The 23,663-nt window shown below is 32.5% G+C and overlaps 2 protein-coding genes across 2 annotated transcripts; one reads left to right on the top strand and one right to left on the bottom strand.

Annotated features, from left to right (window-relative positions):
* Positions 1-1,407: 1,407 nt before the first annotated feature.
* Positions 1,408-7,225, top strand: LOC130798570 (F-box/LRR-repeat protein 17). Its single transcript, XM_057661609.1, has 11 exons — positions 1,408-2,125; positions 3,988-4,089; positions 4,730-4,874; positions 4,993-5,177; positions 5,327-5,431; positions 5,569-5,666; positions 5,764-5,972; positions 6,069-6,135; positions 6,231-6,316; positions 6,657-6,749; positions 6,866-7,225. Exons 1-11 carry the CDS (start codon positions 1,557-1,559, stop codon positions 6,926-6,928), a joined length of 1,722 nt encoding a protein of 573 aa, XP_057517592.1. The 5' UTR covers positions 1,408-1,556; the 3' UTR covers positions 6,929-7,225.
* An 11,546-nt stretch (positions 7,226-18,771) lies between these two features.
* On the bottom strand, positions 18,772-23,147 carry LOC130798569 (auxin-responsive protein IAA14-like). The gene is made up of 5 exons (XM_057661608.1): positions 22,534-23,147; positions 20,858-21,084; positions 20,502-20,637; positions 19,905-19,966; positions 18,772-19,147 (listed from the first exon to the last, which is right to left on the bottom strand). Exons 1-5 carry the CDS (start codon positions 22,851-22,853, stop codon positions 19,110-19,112), a joined length of 783 nt encoding a protein of 260 aa, XP_057517591.1. The 5' UTR covers positions 22,854-23,147; the 3' UTR covers positions 18,772-19,109.
* Positions 23,148-23,663: the final 516 nt, after the last annotated feature.

The following is a 23,663-nucleotide window of genomic DNA, read 5'->3' as shown; positions in this document are numbered from 1 at the left end:
AAAGTTTTTTTGTTTAAAAATTTTCATTACCACCGAACACCACCTCTCCCAATGGTAATGCATTAGTTAGACTTTTATGAAGAATATGAGATGATTGAAGTTGGACAAACATGGCCATCAAGATAGCCTAGAGATTTATCAACTAAAATTACTCTAATTTTTCATTCCCATTACCACTGTTTATTACCATTTACCGTCCGCACTGTGTCTTTGAAAAATGAATTTTTTGTCAACACTTTTTTTTTTTTTTTTTTTTTTGATTTTAGCTTTTGTTTAATTTGTCAAGCAACTAAAACATATTTGTTGAGTGGTTTTTTACTATTAGATTTTATGCAAAACATTGATGTACTTATCTTATGCAAATTTTTTATCATCAAATTTTATTAAGCCTCATCAATTAATTAGAGAGTAGTTCATAAACTCATAGGAGTAGTTGATCATTCAATCCATCAAGTATTACAAACTTTTTTTGTCTGTGTCTTATAAAATTGGTCAAATACCTAAAAAAAATATTTGATGAGTGGTTTTTAAGCCTAAAAAAAAAATGAAAAATTATCCACTTGACCTCAATAAATTGACACAATTGTACATTGTACAAAATATAAAATTGTGATAAAACCATTTGAATTACGTAGAAAATATTAATATAAATTTAACGAAAATAAAAAAAGTGATAGAAACATTTTAATAAAAGGAATTTCTGGCAAAGAACAAAGGGACCATTAATAAGCCAAAATGAAAAGCTACAAAGAATAGTTTTTGGCTTTTTACCAATTTTTTTCTTTAATAAATAGTCAATAATCAATTTGTTTTTTACAATACACCTTAAAAAAGAATTTAATCAACTATTATACTCTCTTTATTTTTGACACTATGCACTTATTACTCTTAATTTGTATTGTATTCTTTATCTATAAATTAAAACATAATTAAGTGAAATTTTGTTTGATTTATCTTAATGCAAAAATTATTAATATCTACTTTTTATAATATTTCGCTATGTATAATAAGAGATATTAAACGTTAAATAAGTAAATTGAATAGTTTAAAAAAAATAAATAAAACATATTCAGTGAAATAAAAATTGAGTATTAACTAATATTTTCAACAAATCAAACTAAATAAGTAACAATTATTTACCAAACACAAGTATAATTTAAAAAAAGTACATCAACTAAAGTACTCAACAACTAAAAGCATGAGAAGTCAAATTTGAAATCATTTTTTGATCCCATCATGAATTCACAGAAGAATTAGATTCATCCAACACATGGCCAACCCAACCCACCCGCCATATTTCATACAAAATACCCATTTTACCCTTCACCATAAACCCTAAGTATCCCATATAGAAGCCCTAAATTCATAATTTCACCCCCAAAATCACTTAGTTTTTAAAACCCTTTAAACTCAACCCGCCAAAACAAGGTTTTTCATTTCCCTCTCGCGCCTCTCTTCTCCTATATTATCTTCCTCAACCCAAATGCTCCATTTACCCTCTTAAAACCCACATTTTCTCTATCTAATATTTATTCTCTCATCCACACCCTCCTATCATGATGCGCCATCACATTGCCGCCACCCCATCCACCACAACTCCGACTACCCCAGTAACTCCCATGCTTGATCCCGCAAAACGAGGGAAAAAACGAGGGGGTTACATCTGTGGACGATGTGGGCTCCCCAAGAAAGGGCATGTGTGCAGTGGTGTTGGGCCCGCCACCATCGCAGACAACGTCCCTTCTACTCCGAGGGTGCTTCCGCCTCGTACGCAGAGGGTTTTATCGTTTGATGATGTGGATGTTGTCGATTCATCTGAGATTGAGGGAGGTGGGAAGTTTGAGGAATTAGGGAAAGGGGATGATGGGTCGTTTGACCCGGATAAGATTGTTTCGGGTGGGTTGCCAGCGGGGTATATGTGGGCGGTTATGAAGAGATTGCCTCCATCATCGGTGATGTTGGCTTCTGGGGTTTGTAAAGGATGGAGAGATGTTGCTAATCAGATTTGGAAGAATACAGAGGAGTTGCGGGTTCGGGTTCCGGTTGTTGGATCGGTTGGGTTTGTTGGGTCGGTGTTGAAGAAGTGTTCTTCGTCTCTTGTTAGGATCTCTCTCAGAATGGAGAGGTTTGGTCTTGGATTATTTTTTTAACTTTTTTAATTAAAAATAAATTTGATTGTTTGATTTTTCTGGGTTTGGATTAGATCTAGGGTTTTGAGGATTTGATTTAGATGAAATGGGGTGAAATATTTGATGATGGTATTGTAAAACAATTATAAACTGGATTCATAGTTGAGGACCTATATAATTAAATATTAAACAATATAATCGGAAAACGATAATGGACAGATAAATATCAAAATACACAAGTAAATAATGCTTAAACAAGGCTGGAATAAGTATAAATCGAGGATTTCTAGGGTAGTTTATTGACCTACATTTGACTGCTTGGATTTGCTTTTTTGGTGATGCACTGGTTCTTGGATGATTTTATATTTGATTGATATTTTTCTTGTTCAATTAGACATAGGGTTAGGAGGGTTTTAGTTTAGGGTTAGTTTGTTTAAGCAAGGAAGATTTAGGGGAAATGTAGGGTAGATTACTGTAGTTTGCTTGATAGTCATGTAAGAGTCTAAAGGGTTTAAAGTGCTTTTATCAGCAAAAAACATAGAGTGATGGTGGATCTACATTATTAGTGTTGATTGCTCGTGGTTTTAGTTTTATTTCTCTTTTTTTTTAAAAAAATTTATATACTTAAGAGTAGATTTAGGGTTTGAGGTTATAATGTAGCAAACTGGATAGTTATTGATGGATGTACATGAGGTGGTATCTGATTAGCAATGAGGTTCTTGGACTTGGTAGTGTAGAAGAATTTGGGTTGCAGTGTGTTCCTTTTGTTTTTTGCTTTTAAGGAAGGGATTATCTGATTGGGGAAGTTGATCTTTAATTCAACAATGGAATTCAGTACTTTGGACTTTGTCATTTGGTGGGATTTCATCCAAAGGAGAACATATACTTGACATTTTAAGTGTAGATGACTGGTTGACCACTTGGATTATGAGTTCATGTAGCTTAGTTCAATCTTTTGGGAATAAGACCGATTGTTTTTGTAGCTAAGTAGTTTAATTTGTAGCACAATGTTGTAAACAACTAAATGCAATTAGGATCAAATTGATATGGGAAATTTGGGACTTGAAAGTGAGTTGTGTAATTTTACTTTTAGTCTAAGGGATTTAACATCTTGTACTTATATTTAGCAAGAAAACATAGAGTGATAGTGGATCTACAATATTGTTTTTGATTGCTCATAATTCTAATTTGATTTCTCTAAAAGGTTTTCTATTCGGCACAGATTTAAAGTTTCAAGGTTATAATGTTGCAAACTGAATAGCGTATCTGCGTATTGATGTATGTACATGAGCAGTTTTCTGATACCTTTATCGATCAATGATGTTCTTGGACTTGATAGTGTAGAAGAAATTGGGTTTCTGTGAGGAAGGAAAATCAGATTGGTGGATTTATCTTTGATACAATTGTGGATCTTACTATCATTGACTTGGTGAATTGGTATAAGTTTGGTGGCCTTGGATCTTACTCTTTCCATTATAAACTGTAATAAGAGTAAAATGTGTAGTATGATGTTGTTAACAACTATAATGGCGATAGGACCTAATTTACATTGGAAAGTTGGGACTTGGACATAGATGTGTTATTCTACTTTTGACGTGGGAAATTGAAAATTGGTATTTATCTGTTGATGCGGTGAAGCTAATCAAATCTAATATATTGTTAAAGCTTAACCAACTTAAGGGTGTGTTAAGTGCTATTTGGAATGAAATTTTAAGATGAGCTTGAAATATACTCGTTTTTGCTTCAAATCTTTATGATAAAAGGACATGCTTGTTTTGTGGTGTGTTTAACAGTATGATGTATTATATGGGCTTTTATAGATTTGAATTTCATTAACTAACTTTTGCATACATTGCAGTGACGTGGATTCAACAATGCTCGCTTGCATCGCTTTCTCTTGTCCAAATTTGGAGTCCATAGAGATCCTTACGTCAGGATTATCAGTCAATCGGATAACTGGGTATATTGATCAATCCCCTGTTTGATCTTTTCTTATACTGCTCTATTGGGATTTTGTTTTAGTGTGAGCCATCAGGCTTTAACACTGTTTGTATGCATCCAGGTTACTTTGGAGTGAACCTTGGTTAATTGTAGACTTTTCTGTTGAATGGCTCCATATGCTGATATCAAATGCCTTCTTATACTAATTATCCTTGGACATGTTATGACTTGTGAATAAATGACATTTTAATTTGGGGTAAATGCATCATAATTGAGAGGATATTATATATTTGAAGATCTCTAGCAGACTGCAAATTTTTGCCACTTAAAAGAAACTTGCATGGCGTTTTACTTGGCTAGCTACTGTTTGATGGTTTGTAGTGGTTTGAGCACCCTAAAGTAGTTGATAGCTTAGCTCTGGTAAATCAATAAATGTTATCAGACTTACTTGACACTATTGACTAGAAGGAAACTGTAATGTTTGATGAACATGGGTGGAGTATTTCAGCTTAAAACTGTTTTCTTGCTTAGCTAATTGATATATTTGTCCTAGACTCGAAACCCTTGTAGTGAATGTCCTGTGATAATTGTAGTTTTTGTTTACGCGTCTCTTTGAATATAGAATAAAGTAAGTAATGATTAACTCTTACACATTGTAGAGATGAGCTGGGTCGTTTTGTTGCTGATAAACGATCTCTTACGAGTTTTAAGATGGATGGGTGCATTAATCTTGGATCAGTTGTCATTTCTTCAAGCAGTCTTTCTACACTATGGCTTTCTGATCTTCATTCTCTATCTAAGACGGTGATTACTCTTCTTTTTTGTAGTAGTTTGAGAGCTCTGGATGTTGTGTGAAATCCTTGTATGTCCCTTGTCATCTTTTTCTGTAAAGCTTGTGCTTATTGAGGTCTCATCACTGTAGATTTTCAACTGCCCAAATATGAAGGAGGTTTCTTTGAACTTTTCTCATCAAGAAAATGATACAACTGATATCACAAACATGATGGACAACTTGGGAAAATTCTGCCCAAAATTGCAGAATATTCATGTTGCATCAACGAAATTGTCTCACGATACTGTTCTTGCTCTTTCCGCAGCAAATTTGAGGTTAGTAGAATTCTGCAACTTCATGATTCTTGAAGATTTTCTCATAAATATAGCAAGAAACATCACTTAGAGACTGAAAATTTTCCTGCTTTTGTTGAAACGTTCAATAACATAATCAGGCTTAATGAAATCTACTACTTCATTTTCAGGGGATTGAGAATGCTTTCGCTAGTATTGGGTTCCGGAATCACTGATGCTTCTGTTGCTGCCATTGTTTACAGCTTTTCAAAGTTAGAGCTCCTTGACTTGAGTGGGTAATGTTTATTTTCTTAAACTCCAATTAGAGCTTTGGATTTTGTTGATATATGGCAATGTAGCTGCAGGACTAGATTGGTATTACAATTACTTTTTTTAATTGCATGCATCTTAGACTGTTATATTGTTGATTCAGGTCAAGCATCACTGACAATGGCATTGGAATTATATGCAACACATTCTCCCGAACTCTATCAAGACTACTACTTGCACTTTGCCCTAATATTACTTCAAGTAATTATAATCCTCGGCCTGTTCTGTGTATTTATAATTCTAATCACTTTGGAGATTTTTGGAGTTTAAAATGAACACAATTTTCTTGTATGATCAGGTGGTATTCAATTTGCCACGGCACAATTACCTATTCTTGAGCTAATGGACTGTGGTATGTCCATTTGTGATCCTGAAATGGATGATATTTGTGCGGATGAAAGCAATGATTCTAAGAAAAATAGCAAAGCCCATCATGTATACCAAAAACTTATTATCAAGCATAACAGGTTGACGAAACTTAGCTTATGGGGTTGTTCTGGTTTAGATGTGAGTCCCTTTGCCATATCTAGATTGGCCTTTTTAGTTATTGTAATTTGCTTTTTTTTTTTTTTTTCTGATTTGGGCTATCGAATCAAAATGCAGGCTCTATACTTAAACTGTCCAGAGCTCAAGGACCTAAACCTTACCTCCTGTAGAAATTTGCATCCAGGTCATTTCTTTGTAATGTTTGATTCTAAAAGAAAATTTTGTTTAGTAATACCTCAAGCTTCATGGGGCCTAATGATGGTTTGTTGGTTTTTACAGAAAGGTTACTTTTTCAGTGTCCCAATTTAGAAAGCATTCATGCTACTGGGTGTGTAGATTCACTGTGTGAAGTTATTGAAACTCAGGTAGGGCATTTCATTATGAAAATCCTCCGACTTTTCATTTTGGTGTTATTTCATCATTTTGACCATGAAGCTAAGGATTAATAATCTTTCAATGGTTTTGTTTTGGAAGTATGTGCAATAAAAGTCTTCCATGAAGCAGTTAATTTAGTAGCTCAGTACAGAATAGACCCTTATTATAGTTGGCCGATATGACGAAATCTTGAATACAAAAGAAATTGGCTAGCGATTTCCCCCGTATTAGATTATATGTAAAGAACTTTTCGCTGTAGTTCACACTTGGGTACTATTTTGCTGAAACATTGTTTGAATTAGACTAACACCACTGGTGAAATTCTTGCAGATGGATAGCGCTCCACTAGAAAGCCATTTACTAAGCAAGCGAATGGCTGACGGCTCTAAGCGAGTTAGAGTTCCTCACATTATCGGTCAACAGGTGAAAGCAAGATTTCAAACATAATTTTTGCTCAAACTAAAGATATTTTTACAGACAAACCTATGAAATATGTTTTGCATTTAAGTTTGATCAAAATGGGTTGTTTTTTGGTGCAGCCTTCTGAGGATAGCAAGCAATTGGAAGTTCGTAAGCGAAGATGTATTGTATTTACAGAATAAAAGCTTAACTTGTTATTTATGTATATCATCGGAAGTACTTTGTATTTCTAATTTCATTCTGGGGTTCCGGTAATTGTTATTTCATTAACAGTCTCCTTTGCTGTTCTTCCAATTGGAATCTTGTTTAGGGAAGAGATTGAGCATGAGCAAAATTGAATGTACTTCTACAATGTAATTTGTCGAAATAAAACATACTGTATCTTTAAATCAATGGTGAAATAAGTTTTGTTGTATGTTGTATACATATCCCACTTCCTTGTTTTAAATTTCCTTTTGGGAAGAACTAGAAATGAATATCTAAAGAATGATGGCACCAAGAGTTTGTGTTCATGCGGAATAACACATCATTTATTCATTTTATGCAAAGAATAACTTGATTGGAGATTATCTTGATTCTTTATCAGTGCTTATTATCTAGCTTTGATCTGTCTTTGACGTTTAAAGTTGTTAAAAGTAAGTGTTCAAATCTACTAAGTGTGAAGGTGTTGGCTTGATAACTCAAGCTAATGCTAAGGTGTCATGAGCAACACATGAGGGTATTCGGTGTGTCATGAGCAACACATGAGGGTGTTCGGTGTGTCATGTTAATGGTACAACGAAGAACATGACTACATAAGTGTGGTGCATGCATTGGGCAAGGCAAGGAAGGTCTTGATAAATTCAAGAGTGCACCAAATGAGCTTTGATTTGTGCCTTGATCAAGGCAAGGTACAAAGGGAAGGGAGCCAATCGAAGTAGCAACACAACAGTTGGATCTGAAGGCTCAGCTCGAGTGGACTACAACAAGCCAAAACAGTGTTCTGTTTGTGGGCTGAATGATTGAGGATTAAATCCTAACTTATACTAAGGTTATTCTAAACATAAGGGGCTATATATATGGTCCTAAATCAGGTTTAGAAGTATGAGAGTGAGGCTAATACATGAGAGAAACTAGGGTCTGTGTAAACCATTAGAGTTGTGTTCTTCATTGTATTAGTTTATGGGTTATCTCCATTGTTGAATGAAATTACTATCTTTAGAGCTTGATCTCAAGAGTGTGGTTTGTCATTAATGTATTGTTTAGTATATTAATGAAAGTAATTATTTTTTGAGTGGAAGTATCTAGACACCTCAAAAACATTTGTTTGTTATGTCTGTTGTTCATCTCTGTTTTTTCACTCATCTTCTACACATTGTACTACTATTGTTGGATTCAAGCTATTCTCTTTCAAAAGTTATTATAATGTGTGAGGCTTATCAACTGCATTCTTTCCATGCTTTGGTGGATTGTTATTTGGAGATGGTAGGATTGTTAAAGCAAGTACCAATAATCTTAATTATGACGTTAACTTTAAACATATAATCGAACATGCTTTGTCTTGTACTTTAGAGAGGGTCGATAAAGATGTGTCGAATATGGGTGGTTTAAGGTTTGGAACGGTTGATGAGAGTTGTTTGATCAAAGCAACAAGAAGAGAAACAGACTGTGAGCGGCTCGACCAGGTGCTCGATCGAGCTATGTCTGGCTCAACCGGTCGAGCGGTGTTGGCTTGGTCGAGCAAGAAGTCCAGAACAAGTCAGTAGCTTTCCTGGAAGCACGCTCGACCGAGCGAGATAGTGGCTCGGGTCGAGTGGAAGTTCAGCAGACTACTTTGGATTCTGTTTTGGTCAGAATTTGTAATGTCTATGCAATAATGTGGTGCATTACTTCTATTGTTTATTGTCATAGTTAATTAGGATGTTAATTGAGATGTTACATGTATGTTTATGGTGATTTATGAGGGAATACTAAGAGTGATGAATATCTTGGCTATAAATAGGATTCATCACTCATAGTAACATTCACCACAAAACACACATATTGTTGAGAGGGCTATTGCATTGTTAGAAACTTGAGAGTGTTCTTACTTTGCTTTAGTATTTGTGATCTTGAGAGATTGTTCTAAAGATAAGGGAGATTTATTATACTTGTAATTGTTGAATTCATTATAATAAACTATATTTGAGGGGGAGGTATTCAAGATACCTCATAAACACTTGTGTTCATTTTTGCATTATATTTTTCATTTCTTTTTCTTTGTTGAACCTCTTTGAGGCTTGCGCTTTCAGTAGGAGACTAGGAGTCAGAAGCAGCATATTTAGAATGTTAAATTGCAAGTTAATTGTAAAAATAATTGTTACATTATTCCGATGCCAGTAAGCGGTTTGTGCTAGACAATGTTTGAGGAAGTTGAATATATGCATAGTGTTTGAGGAAGTTGAATATATGCATAATATTTGAGGAAGTTGAATATATGCACCCAATTCTTATATTCTGCCACCCTTTTCATTTTATCACCGCAAATTACCATTTTACCCTTACTTTATAAAAAATTAACAACATTGCCATTAAGGGTAAAATTCCTATATATACCACACTCCACCTAAAATTATTCTCACTACAACTAAATACAACTCACTAAAGCTAAATCTCGGAGCAAAAATTAAGTACAATCCCCAAATTATTAATCGAGGTAAGTTATTTTTAATTTAATTAGTTGCAAAAGGAAAAAAAAAAAATTTCAAAACGAGGCGCCCAGATCTGGGCGGCTGGACCCCGGTTCAGGCGCCCAAAATTAGGCGCCTGAACCGGGGTACAGCCGCCCAGATCTGGGCGCCTCGTTTTGAATTTTTTTTTTTTCGTGTATTTAGGATTAATTAATATAAATTTTGAATTATTATTGTAAATTTGTATGTTGTAATGTGTAATTTTTATATTTTTTAGTAAATTTTATATATTGTTTTGAATGCAAAAGAAAAAAAAAATGAAAAGGAGGCGCACAGTTCTGGGCGGCTGGACCCCGGTTCAGGCGCCCAAAATTAGGCGCCTGAACCGGGGTACAGGCGCCCAGATCTGGGCGCCTCGTTTTGAATTTTTTTTTTTTCGTGTATTTAGGATTAATTAATATAAATTTTGAATTATTATTGTAAATTTGTATGTTGTAATGTGTAATTTTTATATTTTTTAGTAAATTTTATATATTGTTTTGAATGCAAAAGAAAAAAAAAATGAAAGGGAGGCGCCTAGATCTGGGCGGCTGAACCGGGGTCCAGCCGCCCAGATCTGGGCGCCTCCCTTTTTAATTTTTTTTTTCGTTATATTTAGGAATAATTAATTTAAATTTTGAAGTATGTTATTATTGTTGTTAATGTTATTATTATTAATTTTATTTTTATTATTATTGTGATTGTATTTTTTTTTTATTAAATATATGTTAATGTTATTATAATTAATTATGTTATTATTAATGTGATTGTTATTTTTTTTATTATTATAAATATGTTCATGTGTTGTTTTATAAATTATTAGTGTAAATTTGTATGTTAATTTTTTTGTTGTTAAATTATTATTTATCTTTGAATAAAACTGTAAAAATTGTAGAAAATGACTGGTAATCAAGGAAAAGGAAAAGGTTTTTTTAGGCAATTGTTGAGAGGTAATAGTTCAAGGCCTACTTTACTTAGAGGGGACCCGCATGAGAGGGGGGTGACGGGTTCTACTAGGAGGGCTAGGCATGAAGAGACTGTCAGACACAGTGAGGCCCAAAGGTCGAGTACGCTGAACCAAGTGCGTACTCCTATTGATGACCAGGCTGATAGCCTCCAGAGTAGTTGGGGGGTTTATAGTGATGATGATAATGATGCTGATGATGTTCAGTTCCAAGGTACTGAGTGTCGCCAAGTGGACTGGGCTGTTGTTCGCGGCCCCGACGGCAGATTTGCCCGGGGTGGCCCGAGTTCTTCTGCCGCATCTGAGCGCGCAGGACGTAGTTTTGTCGATAATCAGCCGCCACAGGAGAGCAGGCCCTCACAGTCCTCTAACACGGACTGGTTAGTGACATCACCCCAGCCCGGTGGGCCGACAGATACGCGACTGATCCCTAGCTATGGCGGGCACATATCTAAACTTATTTATGACGGCTCCGAGCGTACGCCTCCGATTCTAGAATGCCGTATTAGGAAGAGACCGGTGGAGTCCATCATCGGACTGAAGGATATGTCCGATGCGCTAAACGATGTTCTACCTGCCACTTCCCTCGGCCGACTACCGGTCATTATGCACCAGCACATCGATTGTGCTTTGATATCTGCGTTCGTCGAGAGGTGGCAGCCGGATACGAACACCTTCCACATGCCCTGGGGAGAGATGACGATTATGTTGCACGACGTGCAACGCATATTGGGTATTTCTATTGAAGGTTCTTTGCCGGCTGAGCCTTCGGAGGCGGAGTGGGAGGTTGGTATCACCAATCTGTTCGGGGAGCCTCTGTCTGAGCTTCGGCGTAAAGGTTCATTCACCGGCGGATGCATAACCGTTGCTGAATTGATGCGGCTGTGTCATAGGTCGCAGGCCATGGATACCCAGAAGACAGCATACTACATGGCTGTCATCGGCTCTACCTTGTTGGCGGATAAGTCCAGAATTGGCATGCGACCTCACCCGATACTTGCCGTGAACGACGATCAGCAGGATGTGGCCTGGGGTGCGGTGACCTTGGCGTTCTTGTACAGGCAGCTCGGAATGGCATCTAGGGCTGGTTGCAAGACCATTGCTGGATGCCTCATATTGCTCCAGACATGGATCTATGAGTACTTTCCCGCTTTCCGCCCTCATGCTCGCCGAGAAGATGTGCCAAACATGACTAGGGCGGAGATGTGGACACCGAAAAAACCATGTCGTGAGCTGGACAGGTTGAGGGACTGCCGCAAGGTTCTTGATTCAATGACGGAGACTCAGGTACTGTACATTACATTTTGTCATGCATGTTGTTTTCAATTTATAGTATTTTTTTGTGAACTTCGCTTGTATGCAGGTTGAATGGACTCCCTACAATTCTGCTGCTGGTGCGTTGCTGAATGATCACCCACGCACCACCGTAATCGGGGGTATCACGTGCTTTGATGTTGTGGAGGTGTATTTGCCGGAGCGGACATTGCGACAGATTGGGTTCGTGCAGGCTATTCCTCCCGCTCCTATTAGACCAGCCAAGGCTGTCCGACCGGCACACGGTACCTACTACGTGACCTTTCCTTCTTCTGCTGTATATTTGGAGGCATGGAGTAGGTTCCCCTATAGTGCCCGCCTTGTTGAGCAGGGACTTCATCGGGCTTCTGTTCCTTTTGAGGCTGAACCTAATTACGTTGATTGGTTCAAAGTGTGCTCACACTCGTACATAGCCTCGGACGAAGGGCCTACTTCCGGTCCTGGTCCTTCTCAGAGCAGATCTGAATACGTGAGTTTTATTATCATTTTTTTTTTCAGATTTTTTTTTAATGAATTAATAACGGACATTATCCTTTTGTGTTTTCAGTTCCTGAATGAATGGCCCAGTCGATTCGCTCCACTGGCAAGACTACCTGCTAAGGTTGCGGATTTGAACCCCCGTCAACGACATGCGTTAGAGGTCTAAAGTAATGCTGTCGCATCGATCTTGGTACAGAAGACATGGAATCCTGTAGCGCTTGTCGGATTGTAGCTTGCTGATTTGTAATCTGTGCGTGCGCCCTTTTGAAAAGGGTATCGAATGAGCTATTACCGTTACCAAGGTAATACTTAAAAGACGAGTGTTGGCTTTCAACTCTGCTGGTAGTCCGATTACCCAAGTGTAAACAATCATTCGTCCACGCACGGACAAATTTCTCTCTCAGTGGAATCCATGTTCCAGTCAAATACCGAACGACCTTTTTGTTCCTAACCGACCACGTACTGACGATCACTTGCCATCTATCTTCATATTCCTCGATCGTAGAACTTTCAACCAAGGGGTTCCATCTACTTTTCCTGAATACCTGCCCTTGTTGATTTTTCTTGCCGCCACACAACTTGTCCACCATGTTCTCAACGTCGTTGCCAATATGCCAGATGCATAACAAATGCCGCACATCTACATTAAACAAAACATTGAACGTAATTAAGACATTATCATTAGATATAACCACAATAATGAATCAGCAAAGCCTTTTCACCTGGGAAGACGTCACGAATAGCTGCAGATAAACCTTCGTCTCGATCGGTTACAATGACGCTAGGAGTCTGAGCAGTGCCGAAAATATCTCTCAATCTCTGCAGCACCCACGAATACGACACAGCCGCCTCATCTCGCATCAAACAAAACGCAACCAAGAAATTGTGATTGGTTGGCGTCATTCCGATCACTTCACATAGTGGCCACTTTTGTTTGTTCGTTTTGTACGTTGTATCTATCAGCACAACATACGGCCACGTACGTATCATTTGGATAGAGGTAGGATTTGCAATTAATAGTCTGCTTAATTGCCCTTCGTTATCCAAGTCTGTCCAGACCACATAATTAAGTTCTGTGGCCATATGAAGACAGTGTTGAAGGGGAGTCCTACCCTCCATCTCTTCTCTCCTTATTGATTGTCTAATATTATATATCTGATTCATACTAGCATAAAAACCAGGAAAATTATCTCTAATAGAATTCATAATAAAGGCCGGTTGCATTCCGGTTGCACTAAGCTGTCGTATGTGCTCCCGAATGTCTACATTAATCCTATTTGCCCTTACATGACCATCTCTGTACACCAAGAACGGGTGGTTATGTTTTCCCTTTTCACCAGGACACACCCTTACCGTCCAAGGTCTTTCTGGTGGTTTACGACTACTTCCTACAATCATAAATTTATACCCGCAACTTCTACTTTTAGAACCAGGTCGGGCAGTATTATCTAGATTATGTACATCACCCCTAATATTACCATAGCGGTGACATCTTAAATAGACACTAACTCTAGAACGTCCTTCTTTCTTTTTATAAGAAGCACGTGTAAATTGAAAACCGATTGTTATTGCTATCGCATCGGCCCAACTATGTAACTCATCTAAGGAGATAAATTCCCTATCCGTAACAAAGCTACCGGAGTAGTCTACGTTGTCTCCAAAGTTTTCAAACTCTTGCAAATTTGAAATATAAATAATATAAATTAAGTACATTAATGACTACAATAATAATAATAATAATAATAATAATAATAATGACAACAACAACAACAAATAAAAAACATTACGTAAATAAAAAAATCTTAAAAATTTAAATTTATCAACAATAAAAATTAATACGGAAATTAAAAAAAATTAATACGGAAAATAAAAAATAGTAATAATAATAATTTAAAAAAAATTAATACGGAAAAAAAAAAAAATTCACAGTCGCCCAGATTTGTGCGCCTGAACCATGGTTCAGCCGCCCAGATCTGTGCGCCTGAACCATGGATCAGCCGCCCAGATTTGTGCGCCTTTTTTTTTTTTTTTTAATTTTCCAACGACAACTTTACGTACCGCATCCGACTCATAGTCGCTTTCGTTAGCCATATTTAACCAATTATGGGTTACCACTTCTTTAACACTTTTTAGAGAGATAATACCAGTTTTTAGAGAGATAGTACCGTGTTTGAATTCGTACTTCATACGCATCTCAGAATTCCATATATATAGACAAATCTTACGCATTAAATTCTTATTAGTGTTATTAAGCGTGATTTACATTTATTAATTAATTTTTAAGTATAGTGGCAATTTTATAATTTTTTTAAATACAGGGGCAAAAATATAATTTTACAGAGAGGGTGGCGATAAAATGAAAAGGGCGACGAAAAATAGTATCACCCTATATGCAATCTTATGCCTAATGGCAGGTGAATAAAGCCTAATGTCTTATCACTTAAAATCATATACTTAAAGAGTGAGACAGGGGAAAAGTCAGACAGTAGTGTCTCTATAATGAGCTCCTTGATTCAATTTCTTTGAAATTTAGCCACAGTTTGACTTTTGACTTAATAGTTACTCCATTCCTAAAACCTACATCTTTGTATCTTTAAAACTCACGGTCATTTTAAGATATTGTAATACTAATAATTAATATAAATATTTTTTTCGTTTATTATAGTTGTTATATTTCATTTTTTGCAATCTTATGTGTTACTTTGATAATTTATATATTGAACTATGCATATCTAAAAATTATAAAAAATTAATTTTATAAAAGTATGCGATTAGACGATTCAAATAAAATCTCATTTGACTATATTTTTTCTTACAGATTAGTCGCGATATATAAAATAAACTTGAATGATGTGTCTATAATTGAAATATAGCAAGTACTTCCTACGTTCTGAAATACTCGCTACGTAAGGGTTTTTGACACTATTCATCGTTTAAGCTTATTTTGTATATTGCAGTTAATGTGTAAGAAAAAATATAATCAAGTGGGATCTTGTTCAAATCGTCTAATCTCATACTTTCATAATATTAAGTTTTTACAATTTTTAGATGTGTATAATTCGATATATAAATGATCAAAACAACACATTGAATTGTGTAAAAAGTCAAATATAGTAAGTATAATGAAACAGAGAAAATATATCATTACAATAGAAGTATAAAATAAGACCACTAAATTATATGAATAATATTAAAAGCGTGAGAAAATGATAAAAAATATGTGATAGTTTGGTAAGCACACTTGGAATTTTTAAATGTTTTTATAATAAGCATAATAATTTATTATACTAATTTATTGTTTCCATAAATGGTAATATGGTGGGAAGTTGAGCTTATGAGTGATCCAAGATAAATGGTCAACACAACTTTTTGAGTGATTTACTGAACGCAGTTCCCTCAGTTGAGGCAAACCTTATATCAACTGTACATTACATATATCACTTATCACTAGTTATCTCCTTGTTAATTGTGATTATCCCTATTAATTCTCTATCCCTATCCTTTATTAACACATGTCATATTTCATGACTCACACTTTTTACATTCTATTTTCTTTAGTTTGCAACCCTTGACTAAAACAATTTAGTATAATTTTAATTAGCACTAAATAATGATAATAATAATAATGAAAAGTTAGTATAATTTTAGTAGAAATATTTCTTAATAAGTTTTATGATCATGATTATATTTTTTTAATAAACTTATTTTCTTCATAAAATTCATTTCATTGCTATCATTTAAACATGTGGTATCACCTATTAAATGGTAATGAAAAATTGTGAAGAAACATAACTTTTTTAGGATTAAACTTTCAGTACTGTAGAAATGATATAAAAAATATTATAAAAATTTACACAACGAATTATTTTTATTTACATAATTTAGTAACAATTACCAAATAGACCGTAAATGTTATCAACACTAAAGTAACTGAGAGGTACCTCTAAGGACTTTTTTTGATTTTCTTGCAAAACTCTTGCTAGACAAAGTGTTTAAAAAACATAAAATTATGCGTCAATTGATTGTTTAATTAGTATTTAATGTTTTTATATTTAGCTATTTTTTTATGTCTAGCTCTAAGAACTATGTATAATTATTTCTTTCTAATAAATATAAAATTACAATGAAAAATGATTACTTCCGCTTATATATAGCATTTTTTGTATTATCTATGACTACCTACTTTCATTATGAATTGAAGATACTTTTTCCCTTTATTTGTGTAAATGCAATTTAATCAATTTTTTAAGAAAAAAAAAGAAGAAGAAAAGAAAGATATTATAACAAAGTTGGACATTAAATACATTTTTTATATTACATTAAAACAATGAACATTCTTTGAAGTAGTTATATATTACTTCTCATAGAAAAAAGTAGTTACATATTCCCATCAGAAATAAAATACAAAAAAGTCATTTAACTTATTTACTACTATCTTTTATATATATATATATATATATATATATATATATATATATATATATATATATATATATATATATATATATATATATGTGTGTCTCTTTTAAATTTTTTTTGAACTTTATAGCTCATCTTCCAAACAAAAAGTTGACTATTTCTATCACTAATTAAATTTATAAAATGCGGTTTGAATATTAATAAATGAAATATATATTTGGTCCTTCACTCTACCATTGGCCCCATGCTCCCTTTTGGCATAATTCTATCTAAAGAGTAGGACCACAGACTCTGATTATAGTTTTTTATGAGCGGAATATACTGGGTAAGATGATGATGATCTATTTAAGAGTAACACAAGTAATACACTACATCGGTTTTATAAATTTACAATTGATTGTGACATATTATGTGAAAAAATATCACTTTTAAATGCAACTATAATAGAATAGAAAAAGTATAGCGTTCATAAGTTTGCTTTAAAGTAATTAATAGGAGTACTTGCTCCTTTCCATCCAAAATACTTTTTTTCATCAAAGTACATCTCTTAATTTTATTTGAAATATATATCTCTCAATTCATAGTCTATCAATTTTTTTATAAAGTATTCATGGTTTAACTCTGGATTGTTTTTAGTCCTCCTTAAAAATACTCTTCTTTTTTAACCGTATTTTTTAAATAATTCGACAAAAATATTTAAAAATTTCAAATGCAAGAAAAATTTGGATTGTGAAAATTCTTCTATTTTTATAAGAAATAAAAATATAAATTTTTTAATATGATGCCTCGGCCTTTTAACAAAAGTGTGCAAAAACTTCAAAACATGACTTAACATTTTGAATTAGATGAAGTGAAACCAATTATGTGCATCATGCATTGTTCAATTATCAAATATGTTGAATAATACTTGATATATAGGAGTAATATTTTTCATTTATATGCTTATATCTATATATGTAGGAAGTTGCTATATTGTTTTGAAAATTGAAAGAAAGTAATAATATAGAATAGAAAAATAAAAAGATGATCGAACATATTCATAAATCATAATATAAAGTAACAATTGTGATAAAGATTATAATGAAAATAACAAGAAAATGTTGATCAAATATATATATATATATATATATATATATATATATATATATATATATATATATATATATAGTGTGGCCTAAACAGATTGACAAAGAAATATAAATGCCAACTCTCACCATCAACATCCACATGATCTTGCTCCCTCACTCACCCAACTCATGGAACATGCACATTATTTCAGTCCCCACTTTATATATTTATTTATTGATGCAGACAACTAATTTATAAAAAGACCATATAATATGGAGATTGTTTGGTTCATAGAATCCAATGAAAGAAGAAATTATATTCATTTTTTTAAATAAAATAAAAAATATGTTATAAATTACACAACTATTATTACTGATAACAAGGGAGAACATGGGAGGAACAGATAAAAAGAGACATGCATGAGTTACAACTCTCTGCAGACCTGACCAGGGATAGGGGTACTTAAAGGTGTCTTATTCATAACCTAGATTACTGAGTATTTCCCCTTACTTGTTGAGGTCCTTGTTCATTGCCTTTTTTATATCGCCCTTTGACTCTTTTAAATTAGTTTTTACTTTTCCTTTATTTATATGCTCAGTTTTATATGCTTAGTTTTTATTTATATTTATCTGTTAATTATTGTTATAGGTCAAACTTATGGTGTAGGTCGTCGAGTAAAGGCAAAAAAAAAAAAACAAAAAAACTTCTTCGAAGAATCAGTTTTGAGCCGAGGGACTCTTTGACCGCATCCTCCTTAATGGGTATGGGCTGCCGTCTTCCTTTCCTCCCCAGACCCTGCTCATAGGTCCCTATGAATGAAATACACTAGGTATGATGATGATGAAGACTACTACATTGACACATAATTGTATAATAAAATAGTATCATTCAACTTTAAATAAATGACTTGAATCATGATCAGAATACATTCAACCTAAATTTGGTTGTTTATTTCTTTATTATACTAATAGAAATTAAAAAGAAAAGGAATATTTTTTATGAAAACTAAAGTGATTGCATTGATTGCAATTAGAATTCACAAGCAGCATGACTAAAACTGTAATTATAGTATTTTGTTAAAGGCAAACCATGATTAACAGAAAGGGAAAAACATAACACAAACATAATGGGGGCAGCCAAACATAGTCTTAATTTGTGGACATAATTTAGTTACTGTTTCTATGTCTACTCATAAATTTCAGCACCATACAACTCACAGACTTTTAGTAGTAGTAATATGATGAATCTATACCAAATCATAGTACAAGAAATTCCAAAATAAAAAAAAATAAAATAAATAAAAGTAAGATAAACACAGGGAAATATTACAAATTCACCCTGTTCAATCCATCTGTTAGGCACCCTTTTGATGATGATGTCCTTAAGATCAAAGGAACAGGCTGTGTTGTACCATTCTGGCATTCTTCTAGCTTAGCTCCTGTTCTTGCACTTCTCCATGGCTCTTGGAGCTGAATTTTTCAATAAATATGATACTTGTTTTAATAAACTTATCAAAAAATAGTCAAAATTAAATTAAGAAAACTTAGATTGGTTTAATATTTTTAGTTGCTGCTGCTACATTATCATCTTGTTTTAATACTATCTAATGATTTATTTTAACCGTTAATTAATATTAAATATTTGCACCTTATGTAAAACTATATAAAAATTTATAATAAAAATATATAATGAGACGAATTAAATTAAATTTTACTTGACTATATTTTTTTATATTTTAAAAACATGACGTAAGCAGTACTGGTAGAGTCACTATGTGAATATGAGGTTAGTTGAGTTGATTCTTTGACATTATTTTTACTAACTCAATCAAAATTAGTCAAATATTTGTAAATAACTTTTTAAAAAAATCGAATAGGATTTAAGGCTTGATGCATGTTAGTATCAATTAAAGATATTGGTAATCTTTTTAGGATTCGATTTATTAACAAAAATATATATTCAATTATTTCAAAAGGCAACTCAATTATTGTAATTTTAATTAATTAAATGTAAGTTTGAGTTATATATAATCATCATTGTTCTTGGTAAAATAACAAGCTGATTATATTAGTGAAAAATAATATGACTAAAACCCTACTATTATATGAAGTATATCATTAATTTATTAGACCATAACAATTTATAAAGATATGAATTTTCACGCATAGCAATTAATTGTTGGTATATGAAGAGCAAAATGGAAATAATAAGGAATTGATTACTAACCAAGTCCAGCAGCCTCCTTTCCTTTCATGATACGAAGTCGTTTGCATGACTCCACAAACATCCTTTTAAAAAAATAAAAACAACCATAATTAATTTATCAATTAATGCTAATTATACTAAATACAAAAATATAGTAATACAAAAGTAGAGGAATTTAGGCCTGGGTCTTCCTAGCTAGGTTATACTTTGATTAAGAACATTAATTCATCCCCTCTGTCTTGATCTAATATTTTTTTTCATTTAGAATATTCTACTTTAAGGAAAAAAAAGTTTGAATATGGTTTTTGAGAGTCATATAAAAGATACTCCTAATATATTCATGTGAGATCTCGTTAAATTTGATGTATACTTTATTATCATATATTTTTTATAGTTTTTTATAATGCATTATTATATATATTGATGCTTGAAAATTATTTTAAAAATTGTAAAAAGTAAACTGAAAAAACAAAAAAAATAAAAGAAGTAATACGGAAAATTGACATCAGAGTTGCTTCATCAACACATACAGAGATAAATGTTTGATTAATATCTAACACCAGAATTTTGGATTCGCTCTTGTTAATAAACGAAAAAATAAAAGAATAATTGACTTACTCCCATGGGACATCACCAACAAGCATCCAATCTCCATCCTTGTCTTCGTATGTAGGCACATAATCAGAATCATTAAGGAGATCCATTAACTTGCTCTCATTCATGAAATCAATCATCCCTTGAGCTCCATAATTACCTAATATTATGTAGTTAATTTCAACCATCAATTTAAAATTTATGAATTAATTAGACATAAAAATATACTTAATAAAAAACTGTTCATGCAGCATATATCCTTTAAAATATTTAATTGTTAAGTAACGTTTTGATAGAGTAATTTTTATTACAAGGGTAAAATTAATTAAAGTATTTACTAAAATTAATTTTCATGAGTATTAATTAATTAATTAATTTACCTAGGGTAAAAGAGCTAAACATCTTGCCCAAAGCAACAGAAAGGTCTTGGTAACTCTTGTACATTTTCAAGTCTACCTTACGTAGGTAAGGTGCACCATCCATGCTCACCTTCACCAAGCCACCACCCATCGGCTTCTCGGTCATCTCGGAATCCGGGCTGCTCTTTTGAACTGCCAGCATGTTCTTTCTGTATGATCGCACTGGAGGCCAACCCACAACTTGTGCCCTACATCATTTAAATTTTTTGTTTAATATAAGTAAGGAGAATTCTGTACAAATAAGAAAAACTGATAGATAGTGTAAACTGATAATCGAATCTCTATTATAATGGTGAGTTGAAACCTTAAACTATTAGTAACAACGACTTTTTAAAAAAAATTAATTGATCTTATAAGTAAATAACGATGATTTTTTTTTTCTAACCAAAGTATTTAACATCAAGTTAAAATATTTATGTAATATAATAAGCTTAAGTACACTATTTGATGAGATGCATATATACAATTTATTTGATTTTATGTAAGAAAAATATAAAACAATTGTTGGTTAATTAGGCCCTGATGTATATAAAACTAATTATGATGAAGGACATGATAAGTTTTTGCATATGATGTTGATTATTATGATTTTGTTTATTTGAGTTTAAAAATCAAGAAATCTTTCCTTTTCTTTTTTCTCCTCAAAATTTGATGCATGGACATTAACAATATTTTGTAAGGGGACATATACTATCTCTACTTTTATAATAAACATAAAATGATACCCAAGCATTACTATACTTTTATTTTTGTGAAATGAAGATATATCAAAACTTCTCTGGAAGAAAATGAATAAAATTAAAATATTTTATGGACCTCCAATTTATACCACTATTATTGACATTATTTATATATAACAATTTAGTACTAATTATTGAAGTAATTACTTGTTATTTTTACAAATCCAAGATGCATGGATCCTAGATTTATATACACACTCCTACTTAATTAGTTCAATTCATGTATCACCCATATTATATAATATAATAGCTTTTCAACTTGTTTAGACTTATATTTTGAATTTGCCTTTTTAATTATTTTTTATTTATTTTTCCAAATGAGCAAACTCACTCAAATGGTGGAGGAAGGGAGTATATATGAACACCGACATATTTATTAAACGAAATGGGTTATATTAATATATATAAAACAAAAGAAAGGATTTAATACATAGTAATTATATAAATTAAAAAAACTCAAGATTATATTATACTAATTAGAAATTGAGTTAGTATATGTTTATGTAAAATTTAAATTTTTTATATGATCATCAATTTATCATATTAGCTAAGAAAATAATTTTTCATTGGAACATACAAAAATCTTAGCTAGTTTTCATAACAAATTAACACAATTAATAAAAATAGCTTTTAAAATAATATTATTGTCGCAAATTTATATGAGATTTTGTTAAAAAGATTTACCCTAATATATATACACTTTTTGTTTTTTAACTTATAACTACACTTTTTCCTTTTAATATTAGAGCGTTTTGAGTGAACTGTAGCTGTTAAAAAAAACGGAGAACATACGAAATAATTTTTAATTAATATATAATTTTATGATTTAGGTTGAAACATATATATTATTTAGTGCAAAAAGCAGACGAGACAAATATAAAACAATAATAGACTTACTTGGCAGGAGGCTTGACAGAATCAGCATTAAGCTTAGAAGAAATCTCCTTAGAAGAAACAGCAACAGAAGATTTATCATTGTTGATGAGATCCAAAGGATCAGATGAAGTAGCAGTCTGTTCTTTTCCAGTATCATTATTATTTTTGTTATTATTGTTCAAATTCAACTTCAAATCTACTGTTTCAGAATATCCTCTCTTATTTCCACTCTTCTGCACCACCACCTCTGCAACCTTCTCTCCACCACCAGAAAACCCCAGCCCGAGCCCAAGCCCGAGACTTAGCTCAGTTTCCTCCATCTTCAAGCCTACAACTTCCATTTTTTCCTCTCAATTTTTTTATTTTAATTTCTTTGTTTTTTTGATTATCTTTCTTCTTGTTGTTTGTGACTTCTCTCTCTCTATATATGATTGTAGTGTATGTATAATTATACACTTTCTCTCTCTTATGTAGTTGGGTTGTATATGAATATAAGCTACTTCTTGGTTGGTTCTTTTTATGAGAGAAAAATGAAAATATATATAACAATAACAATATATAATACTTCTATATCATAATAGATTGTGGGGAATGCCATAATAATGCTACTACAATTATTATAGTACCAGTCTTGTAATACTCCTATTATTATTATTATTATTATTATTATTATTATTATTATTATTATTATTATTATTATTATTACTTAAGTGTTATATATATACACAATAATATATTTATGGTATGTACTCCTAACAGGAAGTTGGGGAAAAAAATAAAAGAGAGAACAAGTTTTGGCCATGTGGGTCGTAATAAATATGCTGATTGGTGCATTGTCGTCTGCCGCTAGAAAAGCTATACAATATTTTTTAGTTATTTTTACAATGAATGATTATTAAAAATTAAATAAAGAAAAATCAAAATTTTAATATGGCGAATTTATTTCTTTATCGAATAATAAATTTAATTAAGGAAAAGTAAGAACTATAAAAATAAAAAAATATTAAGTAAATTTAGTAGAAAAAATATATGGACCACATCTATTGAAACATTGTTTATATAAAGTTAGAGGGAAATATGTGGCAACTATATATATATATATATATATATATATATATATATATATATATATATATATATATATATATATA

This window comes from Amaranthus tricolor, chromosome 13 (assembly GCF_026212465.1).
Source record: "Amaranthus tricolor cultivar Red isolate AtriRed21 chromosome 13, ASM2621246v1, whole genome shotgun sequence".
In the NCBI taxonomy this organism is placed as follows: domain Eukaryota; kingdom Viridiplantae; phylum Streptophyta; class Magnoliopsida; order Caryophyllales; family Amaranthaceae; genus Amaranthus; species Amaranthus tricolor.
Note: the sequence above shows the minus strand (reverse complement) of the source record. Positions and strands in the feature narration are given on the sequence as shown.

Bases quoted from the DNA above. Each gene is read 5' to 3' on its own strand.
- LOC130798570 (XM_057661609.1), top strand. From the start codon at position 1,557: ATGATGCGCCATCACATTGCCGCCACCCCATCCACCACAACTCCGACT. The intron at 2,126-3,987 runs GTTTGGTCTTGG...CATACATTGCAG, and splicing joins ATCTCTCTCAGAATGGAGAG to TGACGTGGATTCAACAATGC. The intron at 4,090-4,729 runs GTATATTGATCA...TACACATTGTAG, and splicing joins TCAGTCAATCGGATAACTGG to AGATGAGCTGGGTCGTTTTG.
- LOC130798569 (XM_057661608.1), bottom strand. From the start codon at position 22,853: ATGGAAGTTGTAGGCTTGAAGATGGAGGAAACTGAGCTAAGTCTCGGG. The intron at 20,638-20,857 runs GTAAATTAATTA...ACATAATATTAG, and splicing joins GTTTAGCTCTTTTACCCTAG to GTAATTATGGAGCTCAAGGG. The intron at 19,148-19,904 runs GTTAGTAATCAA...TGAAAAATTCAG, and splicing joins AAAGGAGGCTGCTGGACTTG to CTCCAAGAGCCATGGAGAAG.